This window comes from Cucumis sativus, chromosome 3 (assembly GCF_000004075.3).
Source record: "Cucumis sativus cultivar 9930 chromosome 3, Cucumber_9930_V3, whole genome shotgun sequence".
Lineage (NCBI taxonomy): Eukaryota > Viridiplantae > Streptophyta > Magnoliopsida > Cucurbitales > Cucurbitaceae > Cucumis > Cucumis sativus.
In genome coordinates, this window is record NC_026657.2 from 1,028,569 (window position 1) to 1,048,938 (window position 20,370).

Genomic DNA, 20,370 nt, shown 5'->3' on the forward strand with positions numbered 1-20,370 from the left:
TGATAATTCCTCTTTTTTTGTTAATGGGTTCACATTAAACCTTTTGGACTTTTCTACTCTAACACAGAATTTCAGATATTTTCCTGACAAATATCGATAGACTATATTAGTATCTATCACGAGTAGATTCTCAAAATTTTGATACATTTTATAAAAATTTTAACAGCCATCTCATATTTCAATTATAGCAATTATCTTGGATTTTTTTTAAAAATAATGTAAAATTTGAAACATATTTCAAAAATAGGGTAGTTGCAAAACTATTTTCAAAAATAGGTGTTTTGAGGTGAAGTCGTGGACGGGGTACACGACTTCCATGCAGTGGCCCCCACATACTTCTATTTTTTCCTTATTTTTATATTTATACTACACTGGGCCCCACATTTTTTAATTTTCTCATTATTTATATACGTGGGTCCCACACACTTCACTTTTTCTCATTATTTATATATACATACTCACATATAATATAATATATATATTATACATTTAAATTCTAAAAATATCTTTCTTTATTAAATTAATTTATTTTTTTATTTTTTTCTTTATATATATTTAAATATCACAATCTTCAATCTTCAATTTTTCTTATTAAATTCATTTTTCTAATTTAATTTAATTCTTTCTTAATCAAAATTATACATATATTTTTTTTCCAATTTTCAATTTTTTTAAAAAAAATCTCATATATTAACAAAACATGTTATTAAAAATATATTAAACAAATTAAAAGAGTAATAATAATAATTGAGATAAGTTAAAATTACTAAAAAAAATAATAATAATAACACTTGAAGCCACACACATTGATAATTGAATAAAAAGAAATTCATGTTTATGGTAAAAGGAAAAAAACAAGAATTAGTTCGATTACAAATTAAATTTAAAAACTTAATGGATAATTTTGAATTGCAAATTTATTGTTATTATTATTTTTAGAGTACGTTTCAACTTCTTTCAATTACTATTATTATTTTTATTTGTTTAATGTATTTTTTAATAACATATTTGGTTAATATATGTGTTTTTTTAAACAGAAAATTAGAAAAAGATATATATAATTTTGGTTAAGAAATAATTAAATTAAATTAGAAAAGATGAATTAATAAGAAAATTTGAAGATTGAGATATTAAATAAATAAATATATATATATATATATATATATATAAATTATTATTATTATTACACTTTTAATTTGTTTAATATATTTTTAATAACATGTTTGGTTAATATATGAGATTTTTTTAAAAAAAATTGAAAATTGGAAAAAAAATATATGTATAATTTTGATTAAGAAAGAATTAAATTAAATTAGAAAAATGAATTTAATAAGAAAAATTGAAGATTGAAGATTGTGATATTTAAATATATATAAAGAAAAAAATAAAAAAAATAAATTAATTTAATAAAGAAAGATATTTTTAGAATTTGAATGTATAATATATATATTATATTATATGTGAGTATGTATATATAAATAATGAGAAAAAATGAAGTGTGTGGGACCCACGTATATAAATAATGAGAAAATTAAAAAATGTGGGGCCCAGTGTAGTATAAATATAAAAATAAGGAAAAAATAGAGTATGTGGGGGCCACTACATGGAAGTCGTGTACCCCGTCCACGACTTCACCTCAAAACACCTATTTTTGAAAATAGTTTTGTAACTACCCTATTTTTGAAATATGTTTCAAATTTTACATTATTTTAAAAAAAAATCCCAATTATCTTACATACTTTTATTTATTTAATTAATTAATTGACTTTTTAAATAAATTTAATAAATTATTGAAGGTTGTTTTAAATAAATAAATAAATATATATATATATATATATATATTGATAATTACCTTTTTAAAATCTAAATTTGTATTTATTGCTTGATTAAATGACGAGTTGTGTTATTAAAATTTGAATTTATGTCGATTTGATTAGTGAAATTTGTGTTGGTTTATTAGATACAAATAGACATAATTATAAGAAGAACTAAAAAGCCATACAAAAAGGAGAAAGTTGAGATACTTTATAAGTTTACTTTTCAAACCAAATATGGTAAAAAAAAAAAAGAAAGATTATTTTTCGAGAATTGCATGTTTAAAAATTATCGACCATTCTATTAATAATCAAAATTAGTACACGTTTTCTACGTTCACACAATGAATTTTTGTTGGTAAGTATCGTCTAGTGTTGTTACATTTCATATAATAATTATTATTAAATAACATTAATGTTCCTAAAAATGAATGAGAAGTACAATATATGTGTTATTTTAATATTCTCTAAATGTAATTGGGTGTGTTGATTCAAATTACATACTTCACAGTTATCACTAACATATCCTATCCATGTTAGTTGAATTAATATGAACAACATAAATAAAACGACACTAATGAAACTCTTAAAAAGTTAAGAATTATCTTTTGAAATAAACTACAAAATACAGGAGTATATTTCACAATCTTCAACATGAAAAATTTTAATTAGTGGTTTCGGTTGATAAGTTTTTATATGGATGACTAAAGTTCAGTTTCTCTAATAACGTTAAATCACTTGAATTCTAATAACAATGCTACGTACTTACGTCATAAAGTACCATCTAATGTCAAATTGCCCATTCACTATCATCAGTGACACCCATTACTAACTGACAAAACCCTAACTGTATTTTTACGTTTTAAAAAAATTAATTATGTTTTTATAAAAATTACGTCTCCCTTAAAACCGGGTGTTGGTTCTCATCAATTCACAAAGTATACGAACACGAATCATAGGTTAGTTTGATGATACGTTAGGAGAAGTATTCTAATAGGACATAAACAAAAGGTTAGTTTTCAAAATCGAGATATTTCGATAAAAGCGTAGTGAGAAATGTGTCGATAATAAGGAAGGATTAGAAATAAATAAAAAGCAAATAAATAGAAAGGGAAATAGGGAAATAGATTTTCTTGGGAAACCTAAAAGGGGGAATTGATTTTTCTTGGGAAACTAACACAATTTAAAACAACGGTGTTTAAAGCAAAGCAGCCACGGCACGCCTTCTCATTAAGATTTATGATCATATGGTCATGGACTCATGGTAATGGTCATGGTGTGGTCCATTTTTAATTCATTTTCCTCCATCAATTTTAATAATTAATAATTTCTTTATTTCTTTATTAAATTATAACTTCTTTTTTAATGTTTGAAAAAATTTCAAACAAATCCCTAGATTTTTCAAGATTAGAGGTTAAAAAGTGGTATCAGAGTCATGCATCTAACTTAACCATGTTAGTATGATTCTCAGGTGTCAAACAAAGATATAGTAGAAGAATCTTGAAAGTCTAAAAAATAGGTTGTGATGAGATTCATGGTTAGACTCTCTATTGGATAGACAGTGTGCTATGAAAAGAGGAGTTTACTTGGATATAGCTTGACAGATGAATGACTATATGAGGGGAGGATTATAATGCGACCAAAGTCCTAGATGGTTAGATAAGGGATGGTTTTGAACATGTAAAGGATGATACTAAAAATAAAGCTATGAAAGTGTATATCTAAAGTGGACAATATCATATCACTGTGGAGATATTTAGAGGGTTTGTTTAGTATGTGACGTTATTGTAAATACTTTGTTTATAATAAGATATTTGAAAATAGTTATAAATGAACAATACAAATGTGAAAGGTTAGGATTTGTAATTTTTCTAATTTAAAATTTAAAAGAAGAAAAAAGGAAAAGGGTAAAGAGAATGTGAGATTATTCCAAAGTAAGTTTAGTGCATGAAAGCATTATTTAATTAATTAGGGGGGAAACAAAAGAAAGAGTGGAAGAGTGATCCACGTGGAGAACGACGTCGTTTATGCATGTGTTATCTGATTGTTTAATGTTAACGCAACTCTCTTGTCTTTTTGTTGTGTAAATCTACCTTTTCTCTGATGCCCACTACACCTATTAATTCTTTTTTAGTATATATTATTTAAATATTTAATTATCGACCTTGGAAATGATAATCGGTAAAAAAAAATATTTATTATGTATTTATTATTAGTGTATATATTTTTATTTATATGTTAATGTATCGAAAATGAATCAAATTATTTAAAAATATAGCGAAATATCGTGTTTGTATGGTATGAGTAAATCATGCCTAAAATTGAAGAAGACGTGATAAAGGGAGATGAGTTGTTTAGTCGTGTGTTTATAGTAAAGTATAAAAGATCAATATAGTGTGAAATTAATAATTTTTTAAAAAAGATTTGTTTGTTCATAATTAGATTTAATTTTTTATTTATTGTTTTTGTAATTTTTCATAAATTTTAATTAGTAACGAAATTAAGATGATACCGTTTCGTTGACATCAACATTTGAAATCCCTATTCGGTTCACATTGAAAAAAGTTGATAACGGATGTGATCAGCTAAATTCATCTTGCTAACTCACTCCTCTTGGAAACATCCTTACAAAAAGTTTAAAAATTAAAATAATATTGATTTAAAAGCATGAAAAATAAACAATGTTAAGTACCAAATGCATATTTAAAAAATGATAGAAAACAGAGAAAAAGGAGAGTTGTGTATTAATCTTTGTTCAGTGAATAAACTTGTAAAGGAAGAGAGAGAAGTGGTGGATGGAACAGTGGATTTGGCTGTGAAGATTCTCACCTCTCTCTCTCTCTCCCTTCCAATGAATCTCTTTATTTTTCAGTGATAATTTAAACCACCAAGAATTTTACACGTGTCATTTTGATTTTGAAAATTTTCTGCAAAGGAAATGTAACTACAAGTAAAAAAATTATAATATATATATATATATATATATACACACATAAACAATAAAATAAACTATTTACAAAATAGGACAACTTTTTACTATATTATAATTTTTTTCCATATAATGTGAAGTTTTCATGTTTTGGTTGGAAAGAACATACGAAAGAAATAGGTTAAAATAATTATTTTTTATTCCACTTTGATCGAGGTGTATTTAAAGATGTTTCAATTTGAGTACTTGTAAATAAATTTGAGATAGTTTACTTGGTACTAAATACTAGCAATGGTACTATCAAATTAATATTCACGAGTTATCAACCAATGGGCTGCAGCAAGGCCCAAGAACTGATGCAAAGTTAGACCATTAACCTTTAGATTTGAAAAATAAAATAAATTTTTTCTATTTAATATTCATTCTTTTATTCTTCGCTACTATTTTTTTATAAAACTAAAATACGCTACACACCAAACACATATCAATATAATCTAAATTAAAATAATCTACGCCACAAACACAATCTATTCTAATCAAACTATAATAATCGAAGATAATAATAACTCACTCATGGCCCCAAACACTCTATTTGAAATTATAATATCTTGCTACAATATACCCTATTTCAAAATCCACATTTATTACGATTTTTACTATTTTATTCTTTACCTTTGTATTTTACTATTCCCTTCCCGAACAAAAATAATTTACACCTCAAACAGATTATAATTAATAACCAACTCTGGCCTTAAACACCCAATACTATATAGTTCAACCATCCGTCCCAATGGCAACCATAATTTTCTTTGCCCACATTAAATATAAATTAACCAATCATGTAACATGTAACGACCTATAATGTAAATTAGTAAATCATATGCAAAGATAAATACCAAATTAGAGGGGGAAACAAAAACCTATTGAAATAAAACCTCAAGAACTTAATTCGCAAATATATCTTCTAGCACTTACAAGATTTTAAACCTGCTGTCTTCAATCATGATTTGTTTACTTTTTTTTTCTTTTTTGGGGTGAGCATATAGTTTGGAAAATGGAACAAACCAAACCGAAGGCAGTCGGTTGATGAAGATAAGGGACTAGTATCTGCTCATTTTTTTTAAAGAATAAAATCGACCAATCGATTGACGACCAGTTTATACTCTTTGATGATCTACTCTTTGATGGTCGAGATCAATTTGAACATTTCCTAAACTAACACTAATCGGCTCTGCAGCAGTTTGCTTTGAAAACAGACTCTGACCAACCTTTGCACACCCATACTTTTTCTTACTTTTATGTTATGTTCATTATTTAAGTGAGAGTATAAAAGTAGTTTCTCACCTTTGCAATATAATGGCCAGAAAACTGTTGACGTATTTGATTTACTGGAAAAACATGGTGTAGAAAATAACTCAGAACGTCATTATAACTAAGATGTAGCAATTCTCTCTTTTTCTCTTTCTAAAATGCTAAGTTTGATGGGGAATTTCTAGCATAAGCTATTTCCTGGGCTGAAATAAATTCTCCAAAAGGAAACAAGAAAAGAAGTAGAATCCAAAATGAGGTATTTTAACCAAGGAAGTTGATAATCACCAAATGGAGAACCAAGTTGCACAGGACGAAATCTGCAAAAGCTCGCTCCGGTGCCAAATCCTGAAAATTTAAAAGGACGATACGTTAGCCACTTCAAAATGTTATATGCTGTAACCAGATCTGGATTCTATGATAGGAACTTCACTTATTATTAGTTTTTCAGATGATAAATGGAGGGTCGAGGAGGCAGTGCAGAAAGAGTAATGCTTGATCAGACAATTTGCTTTCTAAAAGATTAATGCCTTTCATTTTAAATTGTGTGAGTGATAAGCACTTGAAATGAATTAGTATAAAATTTAATTGTTTGAATGTTCGTTAGAAATGAAAAGAAAATAGGGATTTTACCTAAACCCTTTCCTAATATGTAAATGAAATATGAAAAGAACAGAATTCAAATTCCCATTTTGATTTCAAATCTCTTCTAATCTCGTGGGAAAAAATACCAGGTAAAGAAACTTGGGTGAAAGTTCAAAGGCATGAAGAAATTACCTTGAATTCCTTGTTTTCTTTATTAACTTGGATCCGGAGACAAACTGCAAATTAAGAATTGGATCAGAATAAGAACTGTTCTTCCGTTTTACATTATTTTTGTGCTTTGGTCATGAAGATACACATTCTGCTTACCAGCAAGGACAGCTGTCCCGATACAAGAAAGAACACCTGAGAGGAAAGAGTTGAATGGGAAAGATCCTACAATTGCCATGTATGCTACCTGTTTACAAGGACTTATCAGTTTCTAATTCAAAACATATTTAAAAACTTGAAGACATATTTTGAAAGAGTGCCAAAACGATGAGCAAGATGAAGGCACCACACCTCCTCAGAACACCCCAAACCTCTTAAAATTTTTATTTTATTGTTGCACCCTACCAAAAAAATTTCTTTGAACTTTGTGCTTAAGTCTCACAAAACTATTTCGCTTTAGGTAGGTGTCACCGTTCAAGACCATAAACTCAACAACATTCAAATGTTAACGCCAACAATACAGACACCAAAATTATGATACAACAAAGATCAAATGCCAATAATTGAGTGCCTTGACTCTTGAGATTATGGGGCATGACATAAATTACTAAAATCTCCCACTCCTAGATTAAAAATTTTAGTCCAAAAGCCGATAATCTCTCTTTGTAGAGCACCTTTTGTGGGTAAAAATTTGGCTGTAAGCGAAACAAACTCAAGTATTCAATTAAAAGACAGAGTTCTAACTCACCAAGAAAATCAGAGCGAGTGAACTAATCTTTTATAATGAAGATTCAATTACAGCTTTATAAAAAGGAAGGGACCAAATGTTGAATTGAACAGACGAAATATATAATAGGTGCAATTATGCTAAGGGTGTCAAAATAACAACACAACATTCCCCCACAAACGGGCTCAACAAGTAAGGCTGATGACTATCTTCGATCCTTGATAGAAAAGAAATTCTCAAGATGTTTAGATTTAGGCAACTATTGCTTTCCTCTTCACGAAACACTTATTTTTGTAATTATAAGCTTGCATTACACTGTTAGAACTGGGGAAATTTCTGCAAGCTGGATTCCCATTCTTTTGTGTCCTTCCATTTCCAATGAATGTTTGCTTGTAGAAAACAATGATATACACATGACAATGAAATTTAGCTGTACACAGGCGATATCCTAACAATAAATCAAAGTCACCCTCGAATCACATTACAATGCTCTCTCCAAAGGTAGTAATCAAGAGAGAGAGGAAAATTGGATGGAAATCCATTCCAAAAAAGAACCAGCAACAAAAAATTGCAACAACCATCAAGGAAATGGCACCAGAAGAAGGATCTAAAACACACAAACCTGGATCAGAGCGGTGAACACAGCATAAATCACATAAAGATCAATGATCTGCGAAGAAGACGAACTAGGTCAAAGTTTTCCACCGTGAATCTAGAGAGAGAGAGTGAAAAGATATAGATACCTTGAGAGTTGTTGGAGTGGCAGCATAAGCTGAAAAAAGTGATTGGAAAAGAGCTTGAGCGTCCTTGCTCGTGGATCTCGCCATGGCTGAGAAGTATGGAGCTCTGTAATCTCAGGAAACGAAGAAGAACAAATGAAAATTTCTCGTCCAAAAATCAAAATCCTAAGGAAACCTCAATAGTTTTTTGTGAGTGAAAAGTCTTTTGTACCCTTATATTAAAACCCAGCCCTAATGCCTAATTATCTGAATAAATCTCCTCGATTCTTCTCCGTCAAGCTGCAATGCGGACGTGGCGGAAACTTACTCCACGGCGAACGGGCGGACGACAAGTCGGAAGCTCGTGGGCCTTTCGATGAATAAGAAAGGATATAGCATATTTTTTAGGGGTTATTTTGAAAAAAAAAGAAGTTATTTATAACATTAGATTCATAAATTGATTAACTTAATTTGTTTATGAATTAAATAGGAGAGTAAAAAGACTAAATCCTTACCCTTTTAAAGTTGGGTTAAAAGCACTTTGTTGTTACAAAATTGAAACTTGACAGCTAAATCGTTTCAAATCAAAATATAGAATTAAATTTTAGTAACCAAAAGTGATTTTATTAAATTGTTGCTCATATAAAAATTTAATGTCATATTATATTTTATATGACTTTTTAAAAATCTGCTCATTATGTTTGTCATTTGGTTGATAAGAGATATTATGACTCTTGCTTCCTTAGTTGGTTTTTGGATGTTGTCAAGAATAACTTTGTTCCTCCTTTGCCCTCTCGAGTCGCAATTGTGAGACATTGAAGATTAACCCATCCCCTTTAAATTGTAATTTGTGAATTGTGGGATTTCAATTTTATTTGACCAAATATTCTATTTAATTCTTTTTGTATGAAATGTTAGAGTTAGAGAAATGTTGTTAAACTATTTAAATCCTACAACTTTTAAAATTCTAAAATTTATTGTAAAGCTATAAATTTGACATGTTTTTTCTTTTTTAACTATTGAAAGTTTAAAACTTCTGAAATTATAAAATTATAAATATGATTGTTTAGAGAAAATTTTGAAATAAAAAACTTATGTGTGAAAGAAATCTAACTTTTCATACATTCCCGTTCATAGGATAAAGCTCCACTCTGATTTTTTTTCACGTGAGAGTAGGAAAATTGCAACATCTGACTTCTCGGTCGAGAGTATACACCTTAAGCAATTGAGATATCCTCAAGTTAACGATTATGGGTTGGTGACGTTTTGCATTAGTGAATGATAGATATTTTACGAAAGAGACAAGATATAAAAATACTGCAAAATTCAAACTCATTTAGACAAAAGTTAGGCTTTCCTTTGTACAAGCAAAGTTCGGTGAAAGGAGATTTATAGAGTTGTAGCATAGCCACACATATATCATGAATGTGAAAAGCGGGAAAAATTGGTAACACGAGCTAAGCAAGAATGAGGAAACATGGTTTTCACTAGTTCTTGGCATGAGATTGCTCCATAAGGTATCTGCAACAACAGATCCAGTTTTGAGAAATTAAGGCCTTGCATTTCGGCATAGCAATGGGAGTTGATTGCTAGCAAAATCTCAAAGAACAAACAAATACTTCAATCAAAGATTTAAGTTGGCAGCTCAAGAAAACAAAGAAGTGAAAGAAAACTGTGCGGCCTAGGAGATAATAGGATTATTTTTGGGGTTATCTTAACATATTAGTAATATTATTAGCTAGTAAGTTCCTCAGGATTTTTGGATTATAAATATAGGGTGTCAGAATTTGCGGTGTGTGAATTATCTCGGTAGAAATTTTCATGTTCTCGAAAAGCGCTATATTGTAATTTAAATGGATATTGCAATATACATTTCGATCTTTTATTATTTTTTGTGTTCTTTGTTGTTCTTGAATTTGTTAAGTGGTATTTTAAGAGAACATAAATCTTTGAAATGATAGATATATCTATGCCTATGTTTGCAGCATTGTGAAGCTGAGATGTACAATTCCACATGCAAATTCCGAACAAATCAATATAAACAGAAAACGGGGACGGGGACGAGGATGCTAAGGGATGGAGGTTGAAGAGGGTAGGAGCCTAAAGCTCAAGATCTGCCTTTTTGGCCATTTCTGAGAGCATTCTTAGGAGGTAAAGGGGCATGAACTGGGTATAAAGCGATTTGAAGCCCAAAATTTCCAAGACAGTGAAGTTTTATCTTTAGTCGGTGATGTATTGAAGCCTTAATACTGCTGAGAGCTTCAGAAGAGGCTCTCCAGTCGGACCTTAGGGCTGTCGTGTAGTAGGGAAGAGGAAACCATTGACCGCCTTCTGTTGCATTGTATGTTTGCTATGGGTTCAGGTAGATGAATTTTGCTATGTGCTTACCCTACAGAGTTGAGGATTGGCTAATGGCTAATGGAATCCCTGACAGGATGGAATTTTAGAAGGAAAGCCAAGGTGCGGTAGAAATGGCTGTGAGTACCACCACTGCAGTTTTTTTTTTTTTTTTTTGATATTAGCGAGTGTTTGATCCAACGCGCACCTCGACTAATTTTACGGAAAAACTAGCATAACCCTACAAAATTTAGGTGTCAAGGAAACTCGTAGGAAATTAATTCTTAGGTAGGTGGCTACTACGGATGGGTCCCATGATCTTTTAGTTATTGAGATTGTCTCCTTACGTTAATAGTATTCTTTTCACAAGGAGTTCTTTTGTAATTACAGTCTCTCAATAGTTGTTAGAAATTGGAAGGAATTTTTGGATTAGTTTTCTCTTTTCGGTGGGGGTTATCTTATCTCTACTCCAGCCTTAAAGTATGTGGCCTTCTTGCTAATTTTTTCTTTCTTAAATACATATACAAAGTAAGAAACATCCATGAACAAAAAAGATAGGTAGCATGCAAGTCTTGAGAGAGAGTGAAACTATGCAAAACTTACTTGCCAGTGTGGAAGCCTGCAGAATACCAAGCATTTAAAACAGTAGCAAGGTCTGTTTGAGAGCTATCACCACTTCGACGCATTATCCCATCATCCCTATCACTCTCTTTCCCTATATGAACAGATCCAAAAGGAAAAAAAATGTCACAAGGTATTAAAGCATGCAAGCTAAAGGCCAACCGCATACGTTTTAGTATAATTACAGACATGAGAAGCAAGGCCATATGGATGAGGCAGAGTGTTAAAAAGGATAAGATGAAAACATACAGCTCGTAACCTGATGGGAAGTTCATGTTTCCTGTCATCACTAGTTACAAAAACTTATACATTTGAACCATTAAACATGAAGTCCCTGTAATCTTATCTAAAGCTAAAGAAAAATTATATAGAAACAAACTGTGCAAGATGATCATTTTGAAAGTAGACGGTGGCATGCAGCAACATACGTGTTCCAACATCGTAGGATGAGCATCAAGTGGTTTGTTGTCCATGTTCACCATATAATCATTTAGCAAATATGACACTACAAAAAATCCCCTGAACTATAGTTGGTGACTATAGAGTTTATCGGTGAAACTGAAAGGGAACGTAACTAAACAAGGATAGAAGGAGGGCAGACCTATAAAAACAACAGCCGAGAAGGAACCAAACAAGGACAAACCTAGCAACCTAGAAAGGGACTCAAATCCAACAGGTAATTGCAAAGTCCTTAGATACCGAACATCCAAAGGGAGGCATCCGCACCCTTTTGGTTCTTTAGTTCTTATTGTGTGGATTGAAATAATAATAATATATATCAAACACAAAATAAATATCTCTCAAGATACATTCTATCATCTTTCCTTTTGTAGAGTTTTTGCAGAGAAGAGAAGAGTTGTTATAATTCTTTTTATCAGCTTTCTTTTGCTTTGCATTGTTTCTTTTAGGCCTTCGGGAGGTCTTTTACTTTTGCCTCTAGTTTGTTTTTTTTTAATGAATGTCATGATTCTTAAGGAAAAATTAAAAAAAAAAAAAGAAGATAATAACTTCTATCTCCTTGCAGTAAAATAATAGTACTAAATTGTATGTAGATTCTATGGGTTAAATTCAAATATATGACTAGAAAATCAATTAAACTGAATCTAAATACAACTAACTTGGATGTTATACAAAAATATAATTTAAAAGACCAACAAATTTTCGTGGGTATTCCATCCGATGCCTGCAAGCTTTCTTCGGGAGTTACATTTGAAGGGAACCATAAGAGTTCTTGGATAAGAGTAAATCTTCTAATAAATTTATGCTCCAGGTAACTTAAGGCATTAATTTGTTTACTTTATCCTAGATGTTTTATACTTACATATCTTCAATAATTAATTCCTTCCCTAACAGTGTTCTTTAAGCTTCTCCAGAGTGGGGATTCACTCCACTCGACTCCTCTCTCCTTTTCTTAAGGAAGTTTATAATGTCTTAACTTGTTAAGCTATGTACAATAAATTTTGTTGCTTGTACATAACATCTATGTCATCAACATAGATTAAAAAAATCTTCGATTAAAGAGTAAAAAGAAATTCAGATAATCTGAAAAAAATTCGGTTCCATAAAATCATGCCTACCTTTATTTACAGTCTCCATGGAAGAAGATATGGCTCTTGTTGCAGAATCCATTGCAGTTTTGATAATGTCACCATCATCAAGGGACGTACTTTGAGGACCTGTAGCCAATGAAGGAATAATGATTAATGGGGAGACAGTGTTGACAACAACAAGCACTCCAAACAAGGAACAAATGGAGAATCGAGATCACATACCAACAACAATTGGATAACTAGTGGGCAAATAGGAGGGCATTGCTGGGTAGTAAGAAGGCTGGCTTGCAGAGACTGGGTGTTCTTGATTAGCAGCATATGCTCCCCATTGAGTTCCAACGTTAGAACCTGCATTGACATTCTGGTAGTTCCAACCACCAGCACCACATTGATAAAGCTGTTCTAGAATCTTCTGTCTCTTCTCTTCAAGCTCATAATACTGCTTGAGTAGACGGTTATACTCTTCACCTTTTAAATTTAAATTGGAGTCCTCAACGGGCTCTTCTTGTGTCTCTTCCACTTCCACATGTAGAGCATCTGAAAAATCTGTACAAGCCATAGATGGTTCTACACCGATGTTTTCCTTAGCTTCTAAGGTACTTGTAGTCTCTTCGACTCCAAACTCAACATTGTTTTCTCCAATATAGCTCTCTTCATCTACACTCCTGTTCTTTTGAGATGCAAGAATTTGAGAGAGTAATAAAATATTAACCATGATAACTTTAAAGAAGACACTCAGGACTAATTATACGTTGTTTTCCCTGTATTTTCCCTAATGGAAATTATTCAAGGGAAGTTACAGTATATCCCACAGAACAAAAAGGGGACTAGCTACAGCAATTCATCAAAATAAGCTACAATTTATTAATGAGAAAAAGATACGACTGCTCTTCATTGATGAAAAGGAGATATCACTACTCAGAAAAATAAAAGAACTGCGTCTAGGGGCCAGACCTCACAATAAGACTTAGGGAGATTGATAAAAAGAATAACCCAAAAACTATAGGACTCATTCCATAACTTACCTGAATCCGAAATCTAGTGTCCTTTGAGATTAGTCAAACAAATCCATAGAGCATATATGACAAGTATCAAAATAAAAGATTACACACAAGGATCTTTTAAAATTCATGTCAATTACAGGCTGGGCATTTTTCTAATTGAAGATCAGTGTGTTTTCTCTTTGTGATGGAACAACTGTCCACTAGGGTTGAGTAACTTGGTAGCTTACAAGAGTAGTAACTTTGAATGAATGCATTCAAATCCTGCCTCATAATATTATCTTTTTGTCCATAAATATATAAGAAAAAAATTCTTCCGCAAGACAAAATAGACAGCCTAAAGAACAACCAAACGGACAAAACAAAAGGCTAAAGCACCTCTTTCGATAATGAACTAAAGAAACTCTCAATCTGTCATATAGTAGGCTTATTAAAACTCAATCTTCGTTGATCACACAGCCCTTGTTTTTACAGATATGGTCACCAACCACCTCGCCTGCAATAAGATGTAGTCTACAGTTTATTTGTCACTGATAAACACAAACTGGTTTCTTAGAAATAATCATTGGAGGGCCTTCTTTGGCCAATCAATAGAAGTTAGAAAGTCAGGGTGTCAACAAAACTGGCGGGATTGGGAATCATCCCCATTTTCATCCCTGCAAAATTAAAATCCTTTGTAGAAAGAGGCAAGATTGAGTTCGGAATGGAGACTCCCTAGATGAATTTGAGACGGGCTCTTGATGAAGAGATTCCCAACTAAACTTCCCAAATGAAGCTTTTCCACCTTTTCTAGGTAAAATTCATTCAAAACCTACTTGCAAAGATGAAAGTCAATGACTTTAGAATGTTTACAAAAGTCTTTTAAGAGAGGTTTCATGCTAAAGGCGAAGCATTCTCTTACCAGATCCATTTATCCCGTATTATTCACCTAAAGTTTCACATAAAAAGAAATCCAAGTTCTAAGAGACTTGAATCTCTTCCTCTTATCTCATTTATGAGAAACATAACAAAAAAAGATCTTATGATGCTTCATCAAAGCCTTCTTTTGACTCATTTGGAACGGACAGAATAGTCGTATTTTTAACAATAGGGAATTTGAGTTCAACCACTTCTTTGATCACCTTTGGATCTTTCAGTAACTTGGTGTAAATTCACCCAAGACTTTCGTGATTACAACCTTACTTCTCTTATTTCACTATGGCATAGTATCATGTAATCCCACACGGCTAATTCTTTAGTAATTTCATCAGATCAATTAAATTATTTACATGTTTCTCACAACAAAACAAAGGGAAAAAAAAACATAGACAGAAACAACTTTTGAAAAACAACTAAATAGGAAGGCTTGTACTATCTGCCAGTGTAGATATTTGTAACGTAGACAAGAAAGTTTCATGTCCTTACCACATGTCCTCCTAAAAGTATATGTTCTTTCCATTTCCAATAGCCAGCTTATCTCTAGTACTAGTAACAAGGTATTCATCTTTAATTAGACATACATTATGGTCTCTTGTAGTATTTGAAAGTAACAGGATTGATCCACAAACCACGTCTAAAAAACTCCATAATTAGTAGCCAAACCGTAAACTTCAAAGTATTCACAAACAAATAACCAATTTGCAAAAGGAATTCCACCCATCCAAACACTCATAAACATTATCCAATAACAAGAAATAACTAAGTTATAAATCAAGCGAAAAACAATAACAACAAGCAACCAAGCTTTCACTTCCATTTCAACTCAAAGGGTCAAACAAAACAAGAACGTTCGCGGTTACCGTGATGACAAAACTTCGAAAAAATGTCAACGTAATCATAAATGATAAGGTACCCTCGACCAAAATCTCAGAAGTTTGAATCAAATTCTAAAGAATTTTCAGAATTTTATATAATTATAATGAGATTTCAACCACCATAAGTATTAATTACAATAGAAGATACCAAAAAGAAAAAATAAAGAAAGAAAGAAAAAGACTCAATAGTAAAAAAGCTATGGACCTTTTCAGTTCGTCGCTCTTGCCGCAACCATTAACAACTCCTCCTCCCTCGGATGAAACACGGGGGACTTCATGTCCATGCATTATCTAAAAAACGGTAATATCTGATCAGATATAACCCAGAAATTAAAGAAAAAAAAAATCCAAAGAAACTCAACAAAAAGCAAGACTGTTGATTAGAACAGCACAAAAGAAAAAAAAATTAGCATCCGGGTAAAAAGAGATAGAAAACCTTATACTTCCACATAGCTTCATCCATGGCTTTGACAATCATGGAATCATCCCAATACATTTTGTCTAGCCCCATATCCTTGATTAAATTCTTAGAGTAAAACGATTGTAAGTAAGAGAGAAAAACCTGAAGGAAATGTGTTCCCGCCTCGGCTGGCCGCGACCTGTTGATACGGAACTGTACGTTGCAATGCGCTATGACTGTTTTCGGATCGGGTCGATCCGGCCCCGACTATTTAATATTGTTAGGGTATTTAACTGACCTAAAATGGTATAGTATATTAAGATATTGACCTAAATTTCTCAAAAGTTCCAAAAAAAAAAAAAAAAAAAAAAAAAAAAAAAAAACTAAATTGACTAATATTTTATAGAGTACAAATAATCAATTTATTCATATTTATTATTAATATTATATTTAAAACATAAAAAACAATTTATAGGTCTAAATAATCAATTTATCTATATTTATTATTAATATTATATTTAAAAAATAAAAAATGAAAGTCAACCATGATTAAAATTTACATTTATTGGATATTATGAATAAGTATAAGTGATTAATTCTATTATGTTAATAATAATAAAAATTGTCTCTTAGCTAATTTTTTTTGTGATTTTGTTAAAAAATTCTTTGCTCCTAATCTCTCTCACTTTACAATTTCTCTCTCCATTCATTCTTTATTTCGTTTTTCATATATTCCACGTAATTATAGTATATATTGAATAATACAATGTATATTTTAGTTGTTATCTTGTACATGTAATGTGGAGAAGTACTGAATATGTTTGCGATGTATGAACTTTGATAAAAGAATTGAAAATTTAGGGAATTATATGAAAAATTGGTTGAATGAAAAATTGGTTTATGAATAGTATATATGAAATAATACATTGTATACTTTATGAATGAAATGCTATGCTATCAATTTGTTAAACTAGTTTATAAATAGTATGTATAAAATATATGTATTATGCAGTAGTATGAATATATGTAATAATTTAAAAAAATTACTGATACGTTACATAATATGTGTATGCAATGGTATATAATTTTAGTAAGAAAAAATTACATAACTAAAAAAAAAGTTGTGTATGTATTATTGAATATATGGTGTAGTATATATATGAATAAAAAAATGCATAACGAATATATAATTCATGTATGAAGTGGTATATCGAACATGATAGGAAGATAAACTGAAAAATATAAAATTAAACAAAATATGAGGAATATGACTGTAATATATGCAGACGTTGTCGAAAGAAAAGATCAAAAAAATTGAAGGATGAAGTCGTTGCCAACGACTGATGGAAGCACTCAGGTTATTAACATGATATAAATAATATGAAGTCGTTGCGACCGGAAGAAAAGACGTAAAAAGTTGAACGATGAAAACATTGCCGGCAACGAATGAAAGCACTAAATATAGTTATACTTAATTATTGAATTATTTCATATTAAAAAAATTGTTTTATACTTAATTAAAAAACTAATTCAAATTTATTTACACAAGAAAGTGAGACATTAAATAAATGCATAAATAAGGAAATTATCATTTCATAATGAAGAAGGAAATAATTTAAATTTAATTTTGAAAATCATAAATAATTAATAATAGTGATAGGGTTAAAATTGTCCAAACAAATATACAAAATCCTGATCAATAAAATAAATTTTAATTCAACACATTTGTGAAATTTAATCATCAAATTAGGTCTTTTATCTAAATCTTTCATATTTTTAATACATACTAAATATTATATTGGGTTTGTTAAAATTATATATATATATATATATATATATATATATATAATACACTTTTAAAAATAGTAAAATAAATTAAAATATTTATATACTATAGCAAAAAAATTTATTATATAAATTATATTATTCTATTACTATAGTATATCAATGACTATCAACATAAAATTTGTTATAGATGGTAAATATTCTAGAAAATTTACTATTTTTGAAAAAAAATTATAAAAAAACCACGATGAAATAGAATAATTTCAAAAAGAGAAAAAGTCCACGATTCACAATAAAAAATATAAAAATATTCCATTATTAATTGCTATTCATAGTGAAATATATTTGGTAAATTTTCGTTTAGATTTGAATATTGCATTTTTTTCTTAAATTTTATGGTCGAGGCAAATCTAAATTTTAAAATTTTATCCAACTATTGTTTTTTTTTTTCTTTAACGTTATGGGACATTTTTCTTAAATGTTATCTATAGCATATTTACCATAAAATGTTAAAAACATAACTGCTATTGTAACACGTAAATTATGGCTATTATCGAGTTATTTCCATAAAAATCAACTTCGGGATGATTTCTACAACATTTAGACTAAAATTCAATAATTTGAACCATTTGTTAACCAAAATGGTATTTCAATCCATATATATCTTTACGGGGCTATTTAAAAAAATATAATGACAAAATATTTAAATCATTTTAAAAACGGAAAAAAACAATAATTTAATAATTTTGAAAACGAAAAAAAGATACTAACCAAATTGTATATTGTTAGCCAATCCATAGTATATTTGTATTATCTAAACGATTTTATAAGAAAATGATTTTTTTCAAATAAATAAATCTGAAATATTAAGAAAAATACGAGAAAAACAAAAGGTCAATTCTTAAATATTTAATAAAATAATAGACTTATTAATTATATTATCGTAAATATATTTAAATATTTGATTATATGTATGAAAATTAGCTCTTTTTATATAATTATATCTTCAAATACTAAGAAATTAGAGATATTGTTTCCCATTGGTTAAAGAAAATGTGAGCACAAAATAGGTGGAGAATATAATATAATTACGACGTTTAAATTTGACCTTTCTTTTTGTTTTTTTTATCTGTTATTCAAATTAATTAATCACGATGGGTGTGACTTTATTTTGGCTAAAGTATTAATTCAAATTTTGAACAAACACACCTACTCTCGTGGGATCCAATTTTATAGAATTTTTCACAGATTGAATATTCAAAATTCACACAACTATTCAATTTTAGAAAAAAGTAGAGTTGTTTTAAATGAGAAGACCCAATCAATAAAAATAGTTGTTAGTGATAGATAAAAAGTAGTCTATCGACCCAATCGATAATAGTTTGATATATTTATAAATGTTTTGAAATTGACTCATCAACCTTTGAGATAGCAATTAGTGTACTTGTCTATTGAACTATACGTTAGCTCTTGATTGACACGTTTTGACTCTGGTATTGTGCAAAATGGATATATTTGTTTTTGTTCGAAGTTTCAATACATAATTATTTGAATAGTTAAATATCATATGGATCATGTGCTATAGTTTTTTTTTTTATTTGTTAATTTTAGTCCATGTATTTTGTGCAAAAATGAATGAAAGTTTAATTATTGGTATTCTCTCTTTTCTTAATTGTTTATAAGAAAAAAACAAAACGTTTTTCATTCAATTGTAAATTTGAAGGTTACAAAATATATTTTAGTCAACCACCGTTCTTTGTTTTTGTTTTTAATTACTCCTTAACTAAGGGAATCAAAGTAACTCATGTTAAAAAAAAAAACTATTAATTTTTTTACAATTGTAGGTTACTTATGCTCTTCACTATTTTTCTTCATAACAATCCTGTCTATAAATTCATTGGGAAGTTGCAAAGCAAAATAGGAAAGGAAAACTCATAATATTTACCAAGATCAAAATGGGAAAGACAAGCAACTCAACTGGAGCACTATTACTGGTGGTGATGCTCTCGCTACTTGTGGTAGACTCATTGGCCTTAGTTCATCCTTCTATAATAGACGACAATGGCATATCATCGATATGGAGTGGTTGGATAGATAAAGATAGAGCACCTATTCTAGCATCGTGTTTGTACCTGATGAAGAGTGATAAATGCCAAGTGGAACTTTATAATTATTACTTTAATAAAAGCAAGAAGGAAGTGGATCTAAGTTGTTGCGTATATGTTAATTACATTGGCGAGGAATGTGCTGCATCATTTGAGTCTTGGTTCTCATCTCTTGGTTTCAAAGCCTTAAAGCCTAATCCAATGAAGCTTTACAACAATTGTTTTAAGAGACTGACTGTTCCAGCACCACCGACACTTTAAGCCTTACGTTTATTTTATGTTTTTAGATTATTTGATCAATAAATGTAAGCTAATAACTATCTGAGACTAATTTAATGTCACCCTTTAAGAATAATCTTTTATTATCTTCTTTGTGACCACCTCACATTTAAATGTAGAATGTATTTTAGCCCATATGGAGTTGCCTAACCATATATGGCGAATTTTAAATCATCTAAAATATACAACATTCTTATTTTGGTTCACAATTTAGATCATTGTATTTCAACAGTAGGCACAAAGAAACAC

At 29.9% G+C, this 20,370-nt stretch overlaps 2 protein-coding genes across 5 annotated transcripts; both read right to left on the reverse strand.

Annotated features, from left to right (window-relative positions):
- Positions 1-6,097: 6,097 nt before the first annotated feature.
- Positions 6,098-8,502, reverse strand: LOC101204006 (dolichyl-diphosphooligosaccharide--protein glycosyltransferase subunit DAD1). Of its 2 annotated transcripts, XM_004150618.3 has the most exons (5): positions 8,275-8,502; positions 8,154-8,201; positions 6,964-7,051; positions 6,829-6,872; positions 6,098-6,399 (listed from the first exon to the last, which is right to left on the reverse strand). In XM_004150618.3, the coding sequence occupies exons 1-5, from the start codon at positions 8,356-8,358 to the stop codon at positions 6,316-6,318; spliced, it is 348 nt and encodes a 115-aa protein (XP_004150666.1). In that variant the 5' UTR covers positions 8,359-8,502; the 3' UTR covers positions 6,098-6,315. The 2 variants fall into 2 exon arrangements, with proteins under 2 accessions (XP_004150666.1, XP_031737487.1); XM_031881627.1 differs by lacking the exon at positions 8,154-8,201 and having other exon boundaries at positions 8,275-8,447.
- A 1,057-nt stretch (positions 8,503-9,559) lies between these two features.
- Positions 9,560-16,238, reverse strand: LOC101203762. Of its 3 annotated transcripts, none has more exons than XM_031883612.1 (6): positions 16,115-16,238; positions 15,758-15,843; positions 12,981-13,423; positions 12,786-12,884; positions 11,191-11,302; positions 9,560-9,839 (listed from the first exon to the last, which is right to left on the reverse strand). In XM_031883612.1, exons 2-6 carry the CDS (start codon positions 15,838-15,840, stop codon positions 9,800-9,802), a joined length of 777 nt encoding a protein of 258 aa, XP_031739472.1. In that variant the 5' UTR covers positions 15,841-15,843; positions 16,115-16,238; the 3' UTR covers positions 9,560-9,799. The 3 variants fall into 3 exon arrangements, with proteins under 3 accessions (XP_031739472.1, XP_004150665.1, XP_031739471.1); XM_004150617.3 differs by having other exon boundaries at positions 9,560-9,771; positions 15,989-16,148; XM_031883611.1 differs by having other exon boundaries at positions 15,989-16,148.
- Positions 16,239-20,370: the final 4,132 nt, after the last annotated feature.